Source organism: Nyctibius grandis, chromosome 7 (genome assembly GCF_013368605.1).
Source record: "Nyctibius grandis isolate bNycGra1 chromosome 7, bNycGra1.pri, whole genome shotgun sequence".
NCBI classification, from domain to species: Eukaryota; Metazoa; Chordata; class Aves; order Nyctibiiformes; family Nyctibiidae; genus Nyctibius; species Nyctibius grandis.
This window is the reverse complement of record NC_090664.1, coordinates 35,975,826-35,997,387: the sequence shown is the minus strand read 5'-3', so window position 1 is coordinate 35,997,387 and position 21,562 is coordinate 35,975,826. Positions and strand designations below refer to the sequence as shown.

The following is a 21,562-nucleotide window of genomic DNA, read 5'->3' as shown; positions in this document are numbered from 1 at the left end:
AACAGTATCGTTTTTATCCTTCCAGCAGGCTGCCTCCATCTACAGCAGTCCCAATGTCTTTCTCTCACCCTCCTCCATCCCTTTCCAACATATAAAAGTCCATTTGTTTGTGTTAGTCCTATTGAAAGCCCTGGCACTTCCCACACAGGATCCATCATTCCAGGCTATTTAGATATTCATGAGCACTGGAGCTGTTCTGGTCAGAAATACCTGAGGGTGGTGTCCTCAGGAAGCCCTCAGCTGCATGGGTAGAGAAGTAGAAACTTGAGGCTTGCACTTCTTGTACTGCTCATGGGGAAAGTGGAGCTCCTAGCTGTCTTGATATTTTCAGAAATGGTTTTCTCACCCTTTCGCTCACCTAGGCGTAGTCATTGCTTTCTCAGTATGCTAGGTCTGTGGCATTCATATAAATGGTATTTTTGATTGCTTTTACAATATCTAGGTTAGAAGAATACCAGCACTAATGCTTCAGCCTTTACAACATCTATTACCAGCTTCGGGCTAGAAAGAAACACTACTCACAAGCATTGTTGTTGCATATTCACCAATAATGATAATGTTATACTTTCCTGATAATTATTTCCATTGATTTTTGTTGCGGACAGGACACTTCAACAGTTGGAGCATTCATCTTACAAAAGTCTAATGTAGAAAATATAAAGATGGAGATGTTCTTCCCTTAGTTTAAAAATAGAGGTGGAATCTCACTAAGCATAAAAGAGCTTGTGATTAAAACTGATTGTGTCTTTTTCAGGTTGTGGTGGTATTTTCCAAGCTACCAGTGGGGAAATCCATTCTCCAAACTATCCTCAACCTTATAATAACAACACAGATTGTTCTTGGGTTATCCAAGTTGACTACAGCCACAGAGTCCTACTGAATTTCACGGATTTTGACATTGAAAATCACCATTCATGTAACTATGACAATGTTGCAGTAAGTAACAACAGAAATTTCAAAAGTTTCCTTAATGAGTCTGGTGAAATGCTTGCAAAAGAGGAAGCTTACTGTGCAACCTAGGCTGCAGTTGTTTTCAGACTGGTAGTTGCATACTCATATTTATTCACTGACAAGCTAAGGCTTAAATTTACAGCTAAATAGTTATGATCTATTTCCCTTTGCTTCACCAATGAAACAGGCTTCACAAATGTATTTCTGCATTCTTCCAGGTTCCCACTTATATCTGGAAGGATCTTCTCTTGAAAGAAATGCATGCTGCATCCTAGCACCACATTCTTCCTTCTGGCGGTGTGAGCTGTAGTTAGTACTGCAGGAATAACTTTATACATAGATGGCTGTTATTGTGACACCCTTTCCCATTTATAGTGCAGTTTACCACAGCCACAGGATGGACTGCCCACATGTATAATAGATTGCCCACACTCTTACAAATTTGGGCGAGAGGGAGGTCTACATCCAGAGGGAATTGTGGCTGGATGGTTGTCTTTATGTATGCACTGTGTATTCAGGTGCTCCTCAGCTGTCTGTTTAATTGCTTCATTAGAGCCACTGCTCTCTTAAAAGCTTCATATTACTGTTGGTTTGTGAGCTTTTGTTGATATCACAGAAATTCAAGTTGTTGCTCAATCAGTGCACGACAACAAAGAACTCCCCACGTCTCCACTTGGCCTTCTGGGAGCAAGGACATGAAATCCTGACCTTTGATGTCAGATTGCGCTTCACTCAGTACAAAGGCATGTGTGATCAGTACCAGCCAGATAAAGCACAGTGGCTGTAGCCCAAAATTCAGCTTTCCTCTCCTTAATAAACTGTCATTCACAGAGAACTCAATTTGGCAAGAGCTGAGACTCTTTTGAAAACAGCATAAATATATGTGGTATAAATGCCACAAAAATTTCACAAGTTAAGGGCTAAATTCTGAAAAGATCCGATACACAAGTTTCTCTTTTAAACCTGATGCCAATGGATGTATGTACCTATCTAAACACTTTGCAGAGTACTCAGCTCCATGAGCTCAGGCACAACTCCCATTACCTTTATAGGCCAGGCACATGCACTGGGTTTTTAATCATTGAAAAGCATCAGTCCTTCAGCTGGCAGAGGAGATGGCTGTCGTAGAGCTCTTTGCATGAGCAGAGTTTGCAGACCATTGCAGTGCAGTGACACCCCTTTTCCTCTATTGCCATACGAGTATCTGTTGTTTGCTTCTGCTTTTTGGGTTTTTGGGGGTCGTGAAGGAGGAAGTTGCCCATCAGTCCCAGCTGCACAAACACAACTGAAGCAGCAAGGGAGATTTAAATTTAATGCAGGTATCAGTCACTGCCCACCGGGTGGAGGGTGGTTTGAAAATTGATGAGGGAGAATGCTGAGTTGAAGCCAAGAGATACTGAAGGGCTCTGAGGCTCTGGTGTATAAGGTAGAGGAGAGCTCTTCAGTGCTAATGTAGAGGAATCAGCAGGGCAAGAAAGGAGTGGATGGGGTTTCTTTGTCTACCTGGTATGCCAATAAGCAGAAAATCACTTGTTGCCAACACCTGGATGTGATTTGTGTTCACCTCGTTCCAAGGCTTGTTATATGCCTCGCACTATAGGAGAACAGAGTGAGGGGACAGAGAGTGCTTGGAAATATATAAGTAGATGTCTGACTGTGAGTGGTTTAGGAATTGCATTCCAAAAGCTGTGTAAATGGAAAATATGGGCCGCTAAGGAAGCAAGTGGGTTGTTTTTCTCTCTCTCTAATATAGGAACTACTACCTCAAATGAGTAACACAGTGGCTCCACCCTTTTCTATTTCTTAAATTTTTACTTATCTGTATGGATTTCATTTGCTTTGTGAGTTCTCTTGGGGCTTCCCTCCACCCTTAAGTGTACCAATGGCCTTTTCCTTCATCCTTCCCCTTCTAGATCCACTCATTTTTCCCTGCACTATGACTAGCGGGTTTTTTTAAAATATTTCTACCGTAAATTCCTTTCTATGGGGAACACATGAAAATGTTTTTTTTTTCCCTGTAATGTTTTACATTGCACATTTGTTATGTGAGCAAAATGGAGGGAAAATGCTCGTGTCTGCTGTTTCTTGGCTATGCTGCAACTCCAAAAAGCCCAGTGTGTTTTTCAGTTCTGCTCAATGATTTCACATCTAAATGTGAGCACAGATCTAGGTTCAGCCAAATGACTTCTAAGCCGGTAACGGTAAACTACGGTGTAACTGCTCTGAGCTCCCTCTATGGATGGAGTGCGCAGGCCACCAAAAAGCACATTCTTCATTCACTTAGCTTCCTAAATTTAGTTGATTTCTCAGTTTATATGCCTCAGTTCTGCACCTTATCTGCTTTCAGAACAGATGAACATCTCTTCATCTGCTAAATGAGGATGTATATCCTTTAATTTCTCTGATGTCTAATATAACTCGGTTCTATTGTGTAGAAAGCTTAAGATCTTTGAGAAGATTTTTGCTGTCACTGTCACCATACATAAGGAAAAAAATTTTAATTTCTCTTTATGTACCAGCCCATTTCTATCTGGAGAGTGTGTATTCCAACAAGCAAATTTGTTTCTTTGAAGGAAAATAGAGGGAAAGAAATAGTGAATGCACTAATTCCTGTGGTTTTTGCCCAGACATTTAACCAGTATTGTATCTGATGCTACACCAGGAATGTAGGTCAGCAAAAGTTTCAAGTATTTGGAGACTCGAGGAGGACGTGGCTCAGAAGGCAGTGCTTGTAGCATGAGGCACTGAAAAGGGAGGGAGAAATAGTTTGTTCTTTTCAGTGGCTTTGATTAAGTAAATGTTATTTTTCTTTCCTGTTGCAGTATAACAAGTAGTACACAGGAATGTAGAAATGTAAGCCTCTGGAAGCTAGATGGGAGGTATGACTTCATTTATTCCAGGTACTGGAAGAGAGGATCTTCCAAAAGAGGACAGCTAGAAATATGTGGAGTTTTCATGGCTCAGAAGACAAAAGTTATCTTTTTCCCATGTGCTTTTGCAAAATGCAGGACACATTTGAACAAGAAGGCAATGAGTCACTCGGTTATGCTCATTGTGGAAAGGGAAGAGAAGAGCAAATTGCTGTTATGCACAGTGCAAATGAAAACCTGTCTTTTAAGTAAGCAGATGCATCATTTTCCTTTACTCACGCAGCCACAGAAATGCATTTCTCAGATGTTTTCAAAATAACTTTAAGAAGCTGCAGAGAGACACAACTCTTTTCTGAACTAGTGTGTGAATATTGTGGTTTCTGATCTAGATTCAAGACTGAAATCCTCCCTTTAAAATAGTTTAAACTAATAAATAGCAGGTGAACAAAAATGATGCAGCCATAAAATATCCATGTGTTACTGTTCCTGCTTAACATGTAGCTGCCATAAGTCCTAAGAGTTGTTGCTGTATCTCACTAATGTTTGTGCTGAATTGTTGCTCAAATCAGACTTTTAGCAAGTGAAAAGACTAGGAATCATTTCTGGGTTTCTGAAAGAGGAGACAGTACTATTCTTTAAGCAAGCTGCCCAGAAACAGCAAATACACTTGATTTAGAAAACATTCCTCTGACTTCATGCTCTTCTCCCAGTATTACCACAGAAAGAGTTCTTTATTCCAGAAAGCTCTGGGAATGGAATGCCTACTTAGTCTCTTATGTTACTCATCCTTAATATCTTATCGACTAAGAAAGCTCAACTACTAGAGTCTCAACAGTCCATGTGTCAGTGGTCGTATCCTCAGCTGTGCAGAGTGGCACAGATCCATCAAAACCAGCAGTTTATGTGAACTATAGTCAGGCCTCCTCTCTATGCTCTGTCAATGCAGTGCTTATTCTCAGTTCTAGTATTCAGACAAAATCCTGTCACTACTCTCTAGGGAAAGACAGTACCTTAATTCCTAAGGGTTCTTTTGTTAGTTGTTACTTTTTCTTCGCATTCCATGGTTTGTGGTTTTTAGCTTCAGGCAGTATGATTTATATACAGAATATATGTGCAGACGAAGAATAAACACTGCACACTGTGTATTAAAGGGCTGATTGTGGCAGGATGCCAAGAGAGAAGAAAAAGTTGAATGGATGGATATTTTGGGCCTCTTGACCAGGTACTTATTTTTACAGACTTTGCTCTGTCACAAGGTCCCACACAGCTAGCTAGTGTTATAGGCCCAAGGGCAAATGTTTAATTCATGAATACAGCATTGGCTACGTAGGGTATGTCAGTGGATTAAGCAGGAGTTTTGTCCTTTGTTTCTCAGCTCTGAGGTTTATTTGAGACAGGTCACCTTTCTCTCAGCTACTGTTTTTATTTTTTTTTTCCACTAATGTGCTCAAAGGCCTTTGAATACTGGAGGTAGAAACATTGCATTGTGTTATATAGTCTAGTTAGAAATTTTTAATTCATCGGTGCTGCATTGCACAGACTTGCTGGAATTTGAGGCATTTTGAAGTAAAAGAAGACAATCTCAATAAGAAGAACATTTCTTCTAACCCAGTGTCATTATTTTGCTCAAAGCAGACTTTTATGTAGCTTTTAATGTCCTAGCACCTGAATATCTTCCACTCCTCCTATCCATATTTTTTTCCATATTTTTCTCCATTTTGCTGTAGGAAGCTGAGTCACAGGTTATATTAAATGATGCACCTATGGTAATGCAGAATGTTAATGCTGAAACAGAAACTGAATTCAACTGTTGTTGCTGCCCAGTAGCCCAAAGGCTCTTCCTCTGTGGGTCATGCAACTGTGCTGATGGCTCCAGTGCTCATCACTTCTGAAACCAGGCACAAGGGCTCTGAGACCGGCCCATGGCTACAAAAACAGCAGCAACAAATCACGTTTGCTGGAGTGCTAGGAAAGATTAGTGGGAGACTCTGAGACTGTGGCCATTTTTCCCTCTCTGTGGTTTCTCTTGCTATAATTTTGATGTCGCTTAAGCTAGAAACTCATTGGTTTTAACTTCACTATCCTTCTCTTCCTGATTGTGAAACAGAGAGGAAGGAAACAAAATTATCAGCTGTAAGGGGAAAAAAGAGAAGGAAGGCATTTGTGGTAAAATTAAAAGTGAAGTTTTGTAAACCCATCTTTACTTTCTTCCTCCCTTTTTTAACTTTTCTTTACCCTCTGCTTAAATAACACTTCATGTATATGTGTGTAATTCAGCACCCTAAAGCTAATAAATATGGACTCTGATCCTTGATGGTGGGTACATGTATCTAAAAACCCTAATCTTACTGTCTTCTCTTTTTATACACAGTCATATCTCCCACTGGTCCACTAGTTGCACGTTAGGGCCAGTTTAGAAGTCTTTACTGAGGCAAGATGTAGGGTTTAACTGATTAAAAGCTACACAGAAACTCATGTTAGCCATTAACAGAAAACAATAAATGTATGGGGATATCTGGATTGTTAAAGGAGAGTTGCTTCCATACCAGATACACACAGAGGATGATGGTTACTTGATGCATTTTGTTATAAAAGCTACAGTAGCTTCAGCCTGAAATTCATGCATTTTTTGGAAATGGCCACAGAATTAAGATAGGCAATGCATAGTTTGTTTGCACTGCCTGTACCAGGGCTGTATCAGGATCAAAATGTATGAAACATAAGAGAGGGAATGAAATAAAAGTCTTCTCAATACTCCTGTTGAAACCAAATACTTCACTTGGTCTTTTCATAACAGGTATTTGATGGTCCTAGCAATGAAGCACCACTTCTTAGAAAACTGTGTGGAACACAGCATCCTCCTCCTATCACATCCTCCAAGAATCTGATGTACATCCGTCTGCGCTCTGATACAACCATCCAGCACAGAGGCTTCAGTGCTCGCTTTACTGAAGGTAATTTTGTCATTTACATTAATGCATATTTATCTAATCACCAGCTTGTTTGTACTAGACACAACCTTTTAGCATAGCTGATAATGGGAAGTGTTGTTTCTATACATGCAGCATACCAGTGCGTATCTTTAACAGGACTGAATTTTTCCAAATTATGTATTAAAGAATTTAAAATCTAAGGATCATCTTAGATTTTTTGATTGGGGAAAAAAATGTACTTTTTATAGCAAGGCATCTAGCACACATCAGCTGCCTCTTATTTCTCTTCCCTATAAGGTTAGCTACCCATAACTGTCCTGACAAAAATGTGCAACTGGCAGTTTCCACAGACCTAGTGACAAAATACATTTTATATGTCTATCCATGCACATGAATCTGAAAAGCTGTAAAAGAATTCTGTGTGGTGCTGTTGATGAAGTCCATGGATTCAGGTCTGCAAACCCTGCCAAAAATCAACTACCCAATTTGTGGAGGATTAATTGGTATTTTACATGGTTTCCTTTCTAATGAAAAATGACACCAACTGGGCAGAATTCTTCATGAAATTACAAACTATTTGACAATTGGTGATTCTCTTTCATCAGATACAGACATTTATTTTTTGCAGAGAAAATCCCTTTCTCTCATTTTTTTCTTAGGATTCTTTTCACTATAAACTTTTCCCAGAAATGTTTTTTTCTTTGAAAATATTATGAAAAATTATAAAGAAAAGGAGGAATTTGCATCAGCAAAAATCTCAGGAAACCCAGTTATTGAGGTACTAGCCAGATACCTACTTAGGCGTTTCTGACTGACAGCTATGAGAGCCTAATCTGTTAAACATTCTCAGAGCACATTTACTGGATTAGGCCCTGCACAAAACATGCCTGGTGAGCAAGTGCCCCCTGCCTAGGATGTAGGCAACCCAGCTTCCCTCTGCCTCAGAAAACCCTGTAAGTCCATCTCCTGCTGGATGTTTTAGGCAACACGATAAAGCAATCGCAGCCTTTGGTACCTAACTCTGCACCCTGCTGTTTAAAGCAGCTATGTGTTAAACTCAGATCTGGGGGCTTTATGATGAGTCAGTATGTTTAAAAATGAGGCATGGCAGCACTCAGCACTGTTAGCCAAAGTTATGCAGTCAGCCAAGCTCTTGCACGTGTGCAACATTTCACACATTGCAGTTTTGTCGATGCAGCCCACAAGAGGATCACACCAATGCAATGTGATGCCATCCTTGGGTATTGGAAGGTTCTGGAATGTTTCTTATGATTTTTTTTCTTCCTAGTTGCCAACAAAGGCAAATAATCAAAGAAATGGGTGTAGGATTGCACTACTCTGAAACCATTTTGGTTCCAAGATTGCTCTTCTGGGCTATGAGGAGTGGATAAAGATGAGGTCTGTTCGCAAGTCACTCTGGCTTCTCGCAGATGGTCAGCCAGGTGCAGCATGGCCTGTGGATCCAGGTCAAGAAAGTACACCCGGTGCTGGGAGCTAGTCCTTAAGTTTCTTCTTCTGATAAATTACTGTTGTGAATTTTATCCTCATTTCACATGGATGTAGCATGTTGCACTTTATGCATTCATTTTCACTGCAGAATCTAAGATATGTGTTTTGTATATATATCTATACGTGTGTGTGTATGTGTTTCATTCTAAAGCATGCGGAAGTTTCATAGAGTCAGATTCAGTTGGGGCAGCAATTTCCTCTCCTCTGTATCCTGCCAAATACCCAAACAATCAGAACTGCAGCTGGATTATTCAGGCTCAGGAACCATGTAAGTAAAAACATCTTTTATAGTTAGCTGGGATGACTAACATCCTCATCTTCTTTTCCATAATAACAATACAAAATTCCTCCTTTTTTTCTCTAGGAAGTTCTGCATCCTGGTAGTTAGAGAGTGTGGCTCTCCTAATCTGTCCTGAGTCAGATTCTGCTGTAAAAGATTTAGTGCACAGTGAGGAAAACAGTTTACAACTTTGTCATCTTAGCTGATTTACTGTGACCCAAGTGTTGCCATTATAAATGAGGTGTTGAATACTATGTCAAGTTTGATTCATCCATGAGAAAATCTAAGGGTTTATATACAATTAAAGCTGACCTTATTTTGGTCTGGATTTTTCAAGATACAGGTGTGTTAGATCAAATCTATGCTGTTAATATAAAAAAAAAGAAGTTTCAAATAATGAGAAAAGGAACAGAGGAATTTCAATTTCAAATACAAATTTAAAAATATAAATAAACTGGTCTTATGTGCATAGATAAACTTTCAGACGTTCCTGTCTAATTTTACACAGATTTATGATTGATCATAAAACACCAAATATTTTCCACCAGATACTGGTATTACCTTTAATACCCAGTATTAACATTTATATTGTATAAGATTCCTAAGAAATATTCACAATTGGGTAATAGTATCCTGGTAACATTTAAAATAAATGTTTATTTTTAATAGCAACTACTGAACTTCTGTTGTTCATCTGATATTTAGCCATTGTTGTTAAAATTGTAGAATGTTCCAACCACATTTATAAGTTTATTTTGCTAAGTTATAAAATGAAAATCAATTTGCCAAAGAAAACACCAAAACAAAAACCAGGAGATAAGCAATACTTTTTTTTAGCATAGGTTCTTATACATGAAAAGGCCATCATCAAAGCTATTCCTCACCTACACAACATTTATTTTGAAAGACAGTCTTTTCCTGGGTCCAGGTTGAAAACTCACATATAACTGTTGTCTCCTGAATTACATCAGTATGAGAGACCAGTAAAATGTTGTATAAGGAGTAGCCTGTGTATGTAGTGACTTCCTCCACTTACCGCCAGGACCACCACATACCACACGTTACAGGCACACGTGGCTTCATTATGCCAGTCACGCAGCATCGCAGGGCATGGCCATATACAATAGATTTAGCCAATGGCAAACCACAGCAGAGCTCCTGCTCTGCTTTTACTGAGAAGGCCAACAAGTCTCCTGCTCTTGCCACCCACTGTGTTTTTCCTTTTTGCTTTGTATCCTGAGGACCTGCATTGATAGTGGTAATTGATTGACCGGACAGGACACAAAAGAGCGCCTAACAGGCAGACTACACAGCTGAATGCCAGCCAGTGGCACCCTGCTGAATGCAGTGCCTGGGTCCATGTCTGTCATTTCAGCTTATTCTAGCTAATGAATTGTAGCCCAGTGAGAAGCAAAATATTTGTGTCAAATTCAAGCTTGGTCACTGTGGGAGAAAACTTAGTTATCATCTAAATCGTGAGACTCTTTCTGACCCACTCGAACTGCATAGGAGCGCTAAGGGCAGAAGTAACTACTGTCACAGACTGGTATTGAGGACAACCTCTCTTCATCCAGTTGTGACTTCACCTTTGTTCATATCGGACAAGCAAGAGCAATACGAGAGTCAAATATACCCTGAGTCAGAAATCCTCTTTTTCAGAACGTAGCCTGCAGTCCAAGGGTGTGGAAAATCCAATTCTGTACAAATATAGCTGAGGGTAGTTAATGATCCTTTAACCAGTCCAATTGATATATGTGGAACATCACAAAACGATGAAAGAACCAGCTCTTTCTAAGCCCGGAGCAGGGCAGCATCAATGCACATTTTGTCTGGATCTATGGTATAGATCGCAAAGAGACAGAAGGTCACGGATGTGTAGAAATAAGTTTTGTTTCCGAATGTGTGTAAAATTTTCCGTGTTATATTTGCTGATACTTTCATTATATAATGAAGCACATGTGTATGTGTTAAATCCTATGCTTCTAATGTTGATTGTACTAGAAAGTACTGAAATACGAAGAGAATTACTCGGACCTTTGCAGTAAGGATGAATGTACTTTCATCAAATTCACTCCACATATCAGGGATTAAACTACTTCAGATGTTAGGCTTTATAGGGACTGGTTGACTTCAGGGGGGAAAAGATGGTACATTTGTTTACATGTAATTATTTTCCTGTGAAATGCCCAGCTTCTAAGTTTTTACTCTTTGCTGTTGCCAGTTAACCACGTCACACTCTCATTCACTGACTTTGATATTGAAAACGATAGACAAAACTGTACAATGGATTTTGTGGAGATTTTGGATGGGAATAACTACGAGGCTCCTCTTCGAGGTATTGTACGTTTCCCTTGTTTATTTCATATATAGAACTATATCCAAGGTACACAGGAGAAATTTTTCTGCGAGTCTCCTCCTGTTTAATGGACTTTCTCTGATAAAGGAAGCTCCTTGGCCACTCTGGCCAGAGAAGACCGGGGATGGAGGGTAAGTGTTCAGTGTGAATGGCACAGTCATCCAAGGCTCTGACTGTATTCCTACTAACCTGCGGTGTGGAATTGACTCCAGCTGCCTTTTCCTTCCTCCTTAGCTGAACAATATTGGGAAGCAAGCAATTCAGTTTAAACGGAATTCCCAGTTAACTGTACAAAAATATAACGTAACCCACACTCATAAGCAGAGTCCACACTAAACACAGGTAAAGAAAGCTGCAGATTTCTGGGAGCAGAAAAAGGATTTTTGTCAAGCCCCAGAAAGCCTGATTTTCTGCTTGTTCCTGAATTTTCTACAGCTTTCTTCTGACATCTCTGTCCAGAGCCATCACCTTCAAGTGGCAGGAGCAGTGTGGAGCAGCAAAATTCAGTGCTTACACTGCCAGGAAGCCACAAGAGAGCCCTGGCCACAGGGTGGTCCTGACTCCACTCACATCCCCAGGGTTGCCTCAAATTCTTTTCTGGGAAATTGGGAATATCTGTGCCTGATTATGCTCTCCCTTAATCTACATTTGTATATTCTCCCTTGGCAGGAGTGGGGTTGCACTCAATTTAAATGGTTTGTAACTAAGAGCAGAATTCATTTTTTGGTCTCCTACCCTTGGCTTTCACTTGGCAAGTGGACCAGCATACTAGCTGCTATCTTTCTTTTTGCTGTCAGATGCCTTTCTGCTAGATCATGATTCATATTCCTAATCCCCATGTTACAGTCCATTACAGGAGAACTGGTCTGTTATTTGTCACTTGTTTTTTTCATCAGAAACCAATTGAGTGAAACGGAAATGACTGTCAGATATATTTGATGGGATTTTTTTTTTCAATTAGGCTGTAATTTCTGGATAGAGTGAATACAACGGAGCTCAGCGACAGAATAGCCAGTGACTAGAACGCCTGGAGTGCAGGAGGTCCTTCCTCTGTTAAAAAAAATTACCACCAGAGTTGAGTTCTGTGCTAATGAAATGGAGTATTTTGTTTTTATGTAGATTGAATTGACAACTGCAATTGTAAGCAATAAATGGTACTCCTGGTTGCTGTCACGTATTAACCCCAAATATTAAATTATCAATAGTAATTACATGCTTAACACTCCTTTTTTTTTTTTTTTTCTCTCTGGCTTGTTCTCTTTCAGGCCGTTACTGTGGCACTACTATACCACATCCTATCACTTCTTTTGGTAATGCCTTGGTGATGAACTTCATCTCCAACAACAACATTACTGCCAGGGGCTTCCATGCCATCTATGCTGCATCATCATCGTGTAAGTCCATATGACAGGTGTTGCTACCTTATGCCTCCAACATTTAAGAAAAAGAACAGATCCTGTGTCTCTTTGTCTCCCTGACATTCCCTCTTTAAAAATCCCCTATTGTCCTTCCTCTTTTTTGGCCAAAGTCTCAGCAAGTATATCAACAAGCTAAAAAACAAGGAGACAAGGAGAAATGCTTTCTTCATTAGCAAATGCTCTGTCTCTGTTGAGGTATGTTTTTTTTATGCTATCCTTCTCAAGCCTGTGCTGCCTCCTTCTTGTTGCAGCCTGTGGGGGTACTTTCCACATGGACAGAGGAGCTTTCAACAGCCCTGGCTATCCCGAGCCATATCTGCTGAACACCGAGTGCGTCTGGACGATTCTCAGCTCCCCTGGCAACCGGCTCCAGCTGTCCTTCATGTAAATGCATTGCCAGGGGTTATTATTCAGCCCTTTAACAGACCTGAAGGAAGGATGCTCTGTGTTTATAAGGAAATGTAATTACCAGATGATAAAGCTGAAACAAGTTTTTAGAGTAACTTGGAACGAGAACACAGCAGTGGTTAGTGGCAGCTTGCAATCAGTGCTCTCCTGTCTTAGTCATTGCTTATATTAAGGCATATACAGCATTATATAAATAGGTGGTTTATTGTTTGAGCAACATGACATGCTGAAGAAGCCCATTCTCACTCACTTATAAACAAGAAGAAGAAATTTAGCATTGCTCTGCCTTTTCTTTACAAAGGAAATTCCTACTATTTCCTTACCACCAGATTCATTGTAGTATTTATTATATAGCTGAGTAATATAAAGGGCCCAGATACTCCCTGGATTGTAGGGTTAGAATTTCTCCAATAATTATACCAGTGGAAGTACAAGAGGGGCCAGGAGAGTATCTGAAGGAATTTTGTTTTTCCTTCAGCAGAGTAACTTTCCTTTGAAGACTTATGACAGGAAAGTCATGCGCCATCCAGAGAACAATGTAGAGTCCTTTACCAGGGTCGTTAGGTTGTTCTTTACCAATTATGTGGATTTCTGAGCCTCTCGGTTTCCCAGCATCAAACAGTGGCTGCTGCCAAGAAAGAAAACACTGACCCTTTGCAAAGCTTATCAAGAATCAGCAGGAAAAGAAAAGTAATTCTGAAACCTGCATTTACAGTTAATTAGGACAAAAGGAAAATTTGCCCAGTTACTTGCTGACTGCATAAGATGCAGTTTGTTAGGCATGTACTGATTCACTAACTCAATAAAAAGGACCTTCTATTCCTCCTTTACTCACTGAAGCAGAGAAAAAGTACTACAGCCTGAAAACATTTTCTAAAATATTTGCAACAAAACAATGAATAACAACTTTTCAGAACCAAAACAGAAATCTAATGTGAAGCAGAAACTATCAGCAGAACATACATTCAGTTATATAAAGTGACACTGAGTAGATGTAAGCTCTTTTTCTTCAGTTACACATAGCTGAAAGTCAAGCTGAAAATACTGGAAAGCATGGAGTAATTGTGTCAGAAAGCAGTATTTATTTTATTTAATTTAATATTAGGGGTTTATAAAGTTTTGTTGGCATAAGGCATTCATTTTCTTCAGCTCAGTCTGAACAGAAATGCCTGTCTTGCAATTTGAGGGTTAGCTTTAAATTAATCTGAAATATATCCAGATGAGTGGTTGGAACCATTTCACAGCATGTGTACACTGAACACATATGGCTGTATTCAGGACTGAAGGGGAGGAGTTGTAACCAGAAAATCAGAAAGCACAAATATTTGGGGCACTGGTTATAAGAGGCACTCTCTGGAATCTTTACTATATATTCATAGCCTGCTTCTGAAAATTATATTGGACTGAACCAAAGAACTTCACTTAGAATAACATAATGATTTTTAGAATATATTTAGAAATCAGCTTGGTGCAATAATTTAGAATTTATAACTTGATCACTAAATCCCATTTCTTTTCTAAGGTAAAAATTGGTTTAGAAGAGTTCATAGCAATCCTTATTATTATTTGCACACTCAGCTATGTGAAACTCAGAGAGGCCAAAGAAGCAGTAATATTTTCTAATTCTGGAGAAACTGCTAAGGGATTTCTGAGCTCTGAGGTGTTAACTACAAATGAATCTAGGCCTCTGGAAATTGTTTTCTCACCAGAGAGTGTACTGATATAATACACATATGAAGGAGCTGCAAACTGATTTGTAAGTCTAAAAGTATTTTCTGCACCCAATAGATGTGCACCCAGTAAATAGTCTGACCTCAGCTTATATTAAAAACCTGTTTTATATATCAGGGGCTTTCTGTGTTTCATGGTTGTTGTTGGACAACCAAGAAATAGTATGAGTTTGAGAACTCTTTAAAAATTATAACTTTGCAAACTGAAGCTCTGTCATAAGGGGCTAAAAAGGAAAAAGTCCCATACCAGCAGCACTGCCAGGTGATAAGCAGTGACTTCTGGGTTCTGGAGAGCTTTGTTGCTGACCTCTTCTAACTGTTACGGTAGAATACCAGCTACAGGGGGATTAGTGGCCTGGCAGGGCAAACTCTGAAGTATGTGCCAGTCATAGGCCTGCTAATACTCTTCTACTGCTATTGAAACAGTGCATTTCAGGTGGAAGATAGTAGCAGCTGCACCAAAGATTACCTGGAGATTCGTGAAGGGAATGAGACAGGCACGCTGGCAGGACGATTCTGTGGGAACTCCTTGCCTTCAAATTATACATCTACTGTTGGACATGTCCTGTGGGTCAAATTTGTCTCAGACAGCTCAGGCACTGCTGTTGGCTTCAGGGCCACATTCTCTTACTGTAAGTAAATGTTATTTTATTGAAAACTATTGTTCTTTCATAACAGTTCCAAAATGATTCAAAAAAGTGAACGTTTGGCCCTGTAAAGTCTATTAGAAAATGCTTGTTGGTGTCAGCAAGACTGTGAATTCACTTTAAAAATATTGTGTAAAATAGCTGCTGAATGTAAAGGGATGCTCTAAAGCATGTCAGAACAGAACTCGTGTGTATGTAAGTATATTAAGTATAGCATAATCAGAAGAATTAGACATTACGTTCTACCTTTTTAAATTATCAGAACAGACAATATTTTTTCAGATTGATCATATTATCCTTCCAAAGCAAAAAATCCCATGGATTACAGAAAATAAAATGTCCTCTATTTCATTGACTGTTTTCTAACAGTTTATCACCTGGTTTTCAGATTCTTCCTTCAGCAGTACTGGGTTGTAAAGATATGAATAAGAGCTATGTACTAAAAACTTCTATGGCAACCCAAATTTACCAGTAGCCTGATAGAGTTTAAAATATCTGACCATATGTCTTTGCTACCTGAGAGTGAGCAATGGTTTTTAATGCTTATGTTGCCACTTATTAGGCAATTGATAAATTAAGGAAAAAGCATTTCTTTCCCAGCTTTCCATTTTGCTTTTTGAGTATGACAGCGCCTGTCTTCTGGTTTGGATCTAGATGCCATCAACCAGGGAGCAGAATTAGAAGAAAAGGAAATGATGCCAGTCTATAGATCCAAAATTTCAAGGGAGCACTGCAAACATCAGTCTGATTCACTGCATGAACAGACTGCTGAAGCTAAACATCCACAGCTGTTCTGATTATGCAAGCTAAACTTCTAACAATTTTCCTTACTTTGAGACTTTTACTACTCATTTTCAAAAGGAATTATCAATAGTTCAGAGCTAAATTAAATCAGAACCATTTTTCACCATTTGAAAAAAAAATTATTATTTAATGCTTCTTGGGAAGAAATGAACGTGAAGTAGACAGAGTCAGGGGAGAATTTAGATGTGCCATCTTCCCACCTCTCCTACATGTAGAGCCACACAGCTTGAATGGGTAATTTCCTTCAGATAAGGGCACACTGCATCCCTCACAAGAAAATAATTAGATGTGCATCCTAGGACTGTCTGAGACACAAGTCTATGCCTCACAGCACTGTCTAGTCCTAAGTAAATTAAGTCAGACGGGCTGAAATGAAAGCTATATCCAGGCTGGGCCCCAATGCTTCTTTTAATCTATGTGAATTAGAGGCATTAGTTGTCTCTTTCTTTTTTTTCAGTATATGGAAATGACATTGTGGGAAACAGAGGACAAATAGCTTCACCACAGTGGCCCACAAGTTACCCTCACAATTCCAATTACCAGTGGCGAATAAGTGTTAATGCTTCACAAGTTATCCATGGCCGTATCCTGCAGATGGATATCGAAAATCATCAGAGATGCCAGTATGACAAGCTGAAGGTGATTTGATTGTGAGAAGTTATTTTATTTCAATCAACTTTGATAAAAATGATAAATAGAGAAACCTACAAGATGAAGGGGAAGAATTTCTGAGGATATGGGGTGCCTTATTGTTTTTGCTGTGTCATCTTTTCAATAATTACTAGCTATAGGAAGGGTTACATACTCTTTAGCTCCCTAACAATATTTCCAACCTGTAAGTTTGAAACTTGTAAAAAATAAGTCCACGATGGTACAATCCTGAATTTTCAAACCCAAGAATTTCAGGTCAGGTACCAGATTGAACTTTGCTCTGTGCTGGTTCAGTTGAGGACAACAGTGATAATAACACCTCAGTGCTTCTAAAAAGGTTATTTTAAAATCCTACAAGGAGCACTCCTTCACTTGCACCTTCTTTGCTGTCTGGATCAATAATTTGCTGTTGGCAGTAGGAAGGTACCTCTTTCTTCCTGTTTGGTTGTTTTTCTCTACCCTCCTCTAATACAGTCTAACCCTTTTACCAGGCTAAAAAATACAGCACGCATGGTGCTAAGCAAAGTTGTTGCCTCTATTGCTCCCTCACTCATTTAAAGAGGGTAATTTTCTCCTTGGAAACTTGCTGAGTATGGGGCGGATGAAAATCTGCGTGTGTGAGGAACGGCACCGTTCTCCTTCTCTCTGCAGGTTTATGATAGGCCCACCATCCATTCTCGTCCTATTGCAACATACTGTGGTGCAGACCCTGCTTCTTTTGCATCCTCTGGCAGTTCAATGACAATCCAGTTCCAGTCGGATTCCTCTGTGACTGGAAAAGGCTTTCTTTTGGAGTGGTATGCAGTGGATGCTTCCGCTGTTACGCGCACCATTGCTAGAGGTGGGTTTTCAGTGGGCTGCACAGTTAAAAGTGATATGGCCAGTCATATACTGAGCTTTACTTAAAAAAAACTCCAAACCAACTTCCCCACAAGAGAAAGCCCTAGCTAGTAATGGAGGGAAAGCTTTCATTGATATTTTAATTTAGCATTTTAATATCTTTTTAAAACAAGTTCTAAGGACTCTCAGATATGCTGTTTTACAGTGTTTTAAAAATAAGCATATTGATAGAGGGATGTTTTTCTTGACACAGGTATTTCATGAGAGCTAAACATTTTATGTGCTTTCACGAAAAAGTATCCCTCTTGACTTACCATTCTTAAATCACTGGCCATTGTAATATGAAACCTTTCACTATAATGCATCTCACGTCCATACATAAAGAGAATATGCTCAGTATGATCATGTACCTCTGATAAATAGCTCCTGGAAGGAGAGGGAATATGCTTCTTGTACCATTGATTTTCTCTGAGCAAGTTCAACAAGAGAAAGTTAAGACTAACTAGGACAAAGTGAAATGTCTTCTTTCTAAATCTGAAGGCAGATTTCTGGGGACAGAGGGACTAAGGATCCCTGGGGCTCTGCAAGGTACTGACAGTCTGTAATAGGTTTCTGTGATGGAAGAGCACTGAGCCACTAGATATTCCAGCAAGGACTCCATCTTGATCTAAACTTATAGCTGAGACATTAGGAGAGGGGAAAGAAAAGTACTTCAATTTCAAGACGGCCTAAATTGTTTATGTATTATTGGTTATGTATGCACCATTGCTTTCTGATATGCAACCTGTGTTAAACTGTGGTAGATGCTCTTAGGTCTTTTGCTAGATATTTCTTGTGGTAAAATAGGTCACATCATTGCTGCATCATGTAGCACAGGAACATCCTTATAGGACAGGATTTTCAAGTTTTGTACTCCCAGTCCAAACTGAAGCAATGCTTGAAGAAAAGCATTCCTGATTACACACATCATCACTGTGCCCCCATTGTGCTTAATTATAGGACTGTTAAATTATACAAGGCAAGTGTTCAGTTTATAAAGAAGATGCTTTCATTTTTGTCTTCCTGTACGTGACAGGTGTGTGTGGAGGGACTGCAACAACTGAAGAAACACCTTCATTCCTCTTCTCACCGGGCTGGCCCATGAATTACAGAAATTTTGCTGACTGTGTGTGGCTTATCAGAGCTCCTGGATCCACTGTGGAGTTCAATATCCTGGCCCTAGACATAGAATCTCACAGCTCATGCAACTATGACAAACTTATTATCCAAGATGGTGAGAAGCCAGTCTTCCCCTACCATGACAATATGCTAGATACCCAAGGTCCCAGTACCTGGAATCCTCATGTCCATTGAGTTTAAGCAATATAGATAGCAATGGGAACATGCTCTAAATCAGTATTCTTCCTCTACGCTGAGACATTCTGCTAGATAGAATAAAACTAGCAAAGTCTAGCAAAATATTTAGTGGTCTATAAAAATATTTCTCAATCTGTAAGGGGTTAAAGATCTTGAAAAGCACCTGCCTGACAGTGTGAGCCACAGCAACCAACAGGCAGATGTGAATTGATTTGGTTTTAACACTAACATGTCTTCTTTTGATCTCAGGAGACACTAGCCTTTCTCCAGTGCTGGCTACTCTGTGTGGACGAGAACCTCCTGGGCCAATAAGATCAACTGGAGAGGCGATGTTCATCCACTTCATGTCAGATGCAAGTGTCACTGGAGCTGGGTTTAATGCCTCTTATCACAAAAGTAAGATTTGTTTCTCTTCTCCAGATAAATGCCTGCCTTGCTGCTAACAATGGGGTAAGGAAAGAAAAGACTGGCATTTTTAACAGCTGTCAACTGTCTATCTAATTAATCACACAGTCCAATTATTCACATCTCCCACAGCATCCTCCTGGACAAACTGGCTGCCTGGGGCTTGGATGTGTGGACTCTTAAATGGGTTAAAAACTGGCTGGATGGCCGAGCCCAGAGAGTGGTGGTGAATGGGGCAAAGTCCAACTGGCGGCCGGTCACTAGTGGTGTTCCCCAGGGCTCAGTTCTGGGGCCGGTGCTGTTCAATATCTTTATAGATGATCTAGACGTAGGGATTGAGTGCACCCTCAGTAAATTTGCAGATGACACCAAGCTGGGTGGCAGTGTCGATCTGCTGGAGGGTAGGAAGGCCCTTCAGAGGGATTTGGACAGGTTAGATAGATGGGCCGAGACCAACGGCATGAGGTTCAACAAGAACAAGTGCCGCGTCTTACACTTCGGCCACAACAACCCCATGCAGCTCTACAGGCTGTGGGAAGAGTGGTTAGAAAGCGGCCCGGTGGAAAGAGACCTGGGGGTGCTGATCGACAGCTGGCTAAACATGAGCCAGCAGTGTGCCCAGGTGGCCAAGAAGGCCAATGGCATCCTGGCCTCTATTAGGAATAGTGTAGCCAGCCGGTCTAGGGAAGTGATCGTCCCTCTGTACTCGGCACTGGTGAGGCCGCATCTTGAGTACTGTGTCCAGTTCTGGGCCCCGCACTTCAAGAAAGATGTTGAGGTGTTGGAGCGAGTCCAGAGGAGGGCGACCAAGCTGGTGAAGGGTCTGGAGGGTCTGACCTACGAGGAATGGCTGAGGGAGCTGGGGTTGTTTAGTCTGGAGAAGAGGAGGCTCAGAGGTGACCTTATTGCAGTCTACAACTACCTGAAGGGAGGTTGTAGTGAAGTGGGAGTTGGCCTCTTCTCCCGGGCAACTAGCAATAGGACAAGAGGACACAGCCTCAAGCTTCGCCAGGGGAGGTTCAGGTTGGACATCAGGAAGAATTTCTTTTCAGAAAGGGTTATTAGACATTGGAATGGGCTGCCCAGGGAGGTGGTGGAGTCACCATCTCTGGCTGTGTTTAAGAAAAGACTGGACATGGCACTTAGTGCCATGGTCTAGTTGACAGGGTGGTGTAGGGGCAGCGGTTGGACTCGATGATCCCTGAGGTGTCTTCCAACCTGGTTGATTCTGTGATTCTGTGATTCTGTGATTTTGTGATTCTGTGATCTCATGAATATGCATTAATAAATGTCTGACTCTGCAAAGCTAAAATTTGCTATTTTCCCAGCAATATAATAAAACAAAGCATGATTCAACCAGACCAGGCACTTGTCACAAGTAAAAAAAGTGTATGCCTAAGTTTATAACAGCTCAGCTGAAGGGTGAAAGAATGCCCAACTAAGAGAGGGAAATAAATGACTCAAAGCATAGACACAAACCAGAGAGAGACGGATGCAGAAAGCTGTGTAAGTTCCAGCAGGAAATGTCAGCAATTTTCAGTGGCACTCCTCCCACATGCACCTGGGGATTATAACAGATTCATGAACAGGTTAAGGCACCAAAGGATGTGTTATGATAATGCGTAGCCAGGGGAAGTTTTTCTGACTGGCAGCTTGAGTAGGTGACAGTGGTTTTGTCCATGGCTAGAAGCAATGTACTCAGACAGTGTAACAACATGCTTATGCCATGGGAGGTCCTTGGCATAGCTGCCTGCTTACTCGTCTGTTAAGTCTGGAACTGTGTCTCACTGTCAAGATGTTTGGTGTGTGGTTTCTTGCAATCTACTAGCTTGTATCTGGGAGATCATTCATTGCGTGCATTGCTCTATGCCCCTCAACTCTTCATACACTTGCTTCAACGTTTGCTTTTACATATCACATCTTCCTTTTAGGAGACAGGGTTTTTCTCTAAACGAATATGTGAATAGTTGATGCTAATATTTTTCTCTTTGCTTCAACTCCTTTTTCTCAGGTTGTGGAGGCTATTTGCACACAGGCAGGGGTGTGATAACATCCCCCAACTACCCTCAAGACTATGCTCCTAATCTGAATTGTTCCTGGCATGTAGTGGTAACCTCTGGATTTATCATTGCTGTCCATTTTGAACAGCCTTTCCAGGTTAAGAGTGAGGATACTTCCTGCAACCTTGGAGATTATGTAGAGGTGAGGTTATTCAGTAAGTCACCAAATCCTCAAAGCTATTAAAGCTACTGAATCTTGTAGATTGCAATGTCAGCAGCCCAGGTTGTCAGGTAGTGGAAATACCAAAGAGAAATACCACAGAGATTATTTCTCTCTCTCTTTCTTATTTATTGCTGTGCATTAATTAATCACTAGCTTACTGTTTTCCCCCATGGCTGGAAGC

General features: G+C 40.4%; 1 protein-coding gene across 1 annotated transcript in view; it reads left to right on the top strand.

Annotated features, from left to right (window-relative positions):
• Window positions 1–21,562, top strand: part of CUBN (cubilin) — a 149,901-nt gene that overhangs the window by 76,607 nt on the left and 51,732 nt on the right. The window contains 12 exon segments of the mRNA XM_068404678.1: window positions 755–936; window positions 6,619–6,775; window positions 8,415–8,531; window positions 10,765–10,878; window positions 12,165–12,293; window positions 12,569–12,701; window positions 14,882–15,087; window positions 16,364–16,545; window positions 17,209–17,398; window positions 18,473–18,670; window positions 19,003–19,149; window positions 21,170–21,360. Of these exon segments, the coding sequence (XP_068260779.1) occupies window positions 755–936; window positions 6,619–6,775; window positions 8,415–8,531; window positions 10,765–10,878; window positions 12,165–12,293; window positions 12,569–12,701; window positions 14,882–15,087; window positions 16,364–16,545; window positions 17,209–17,398; window positions 18,473–18,670; window positions 19,003–19,149; window positions 21,170–21,360 (1,946 nt within the window).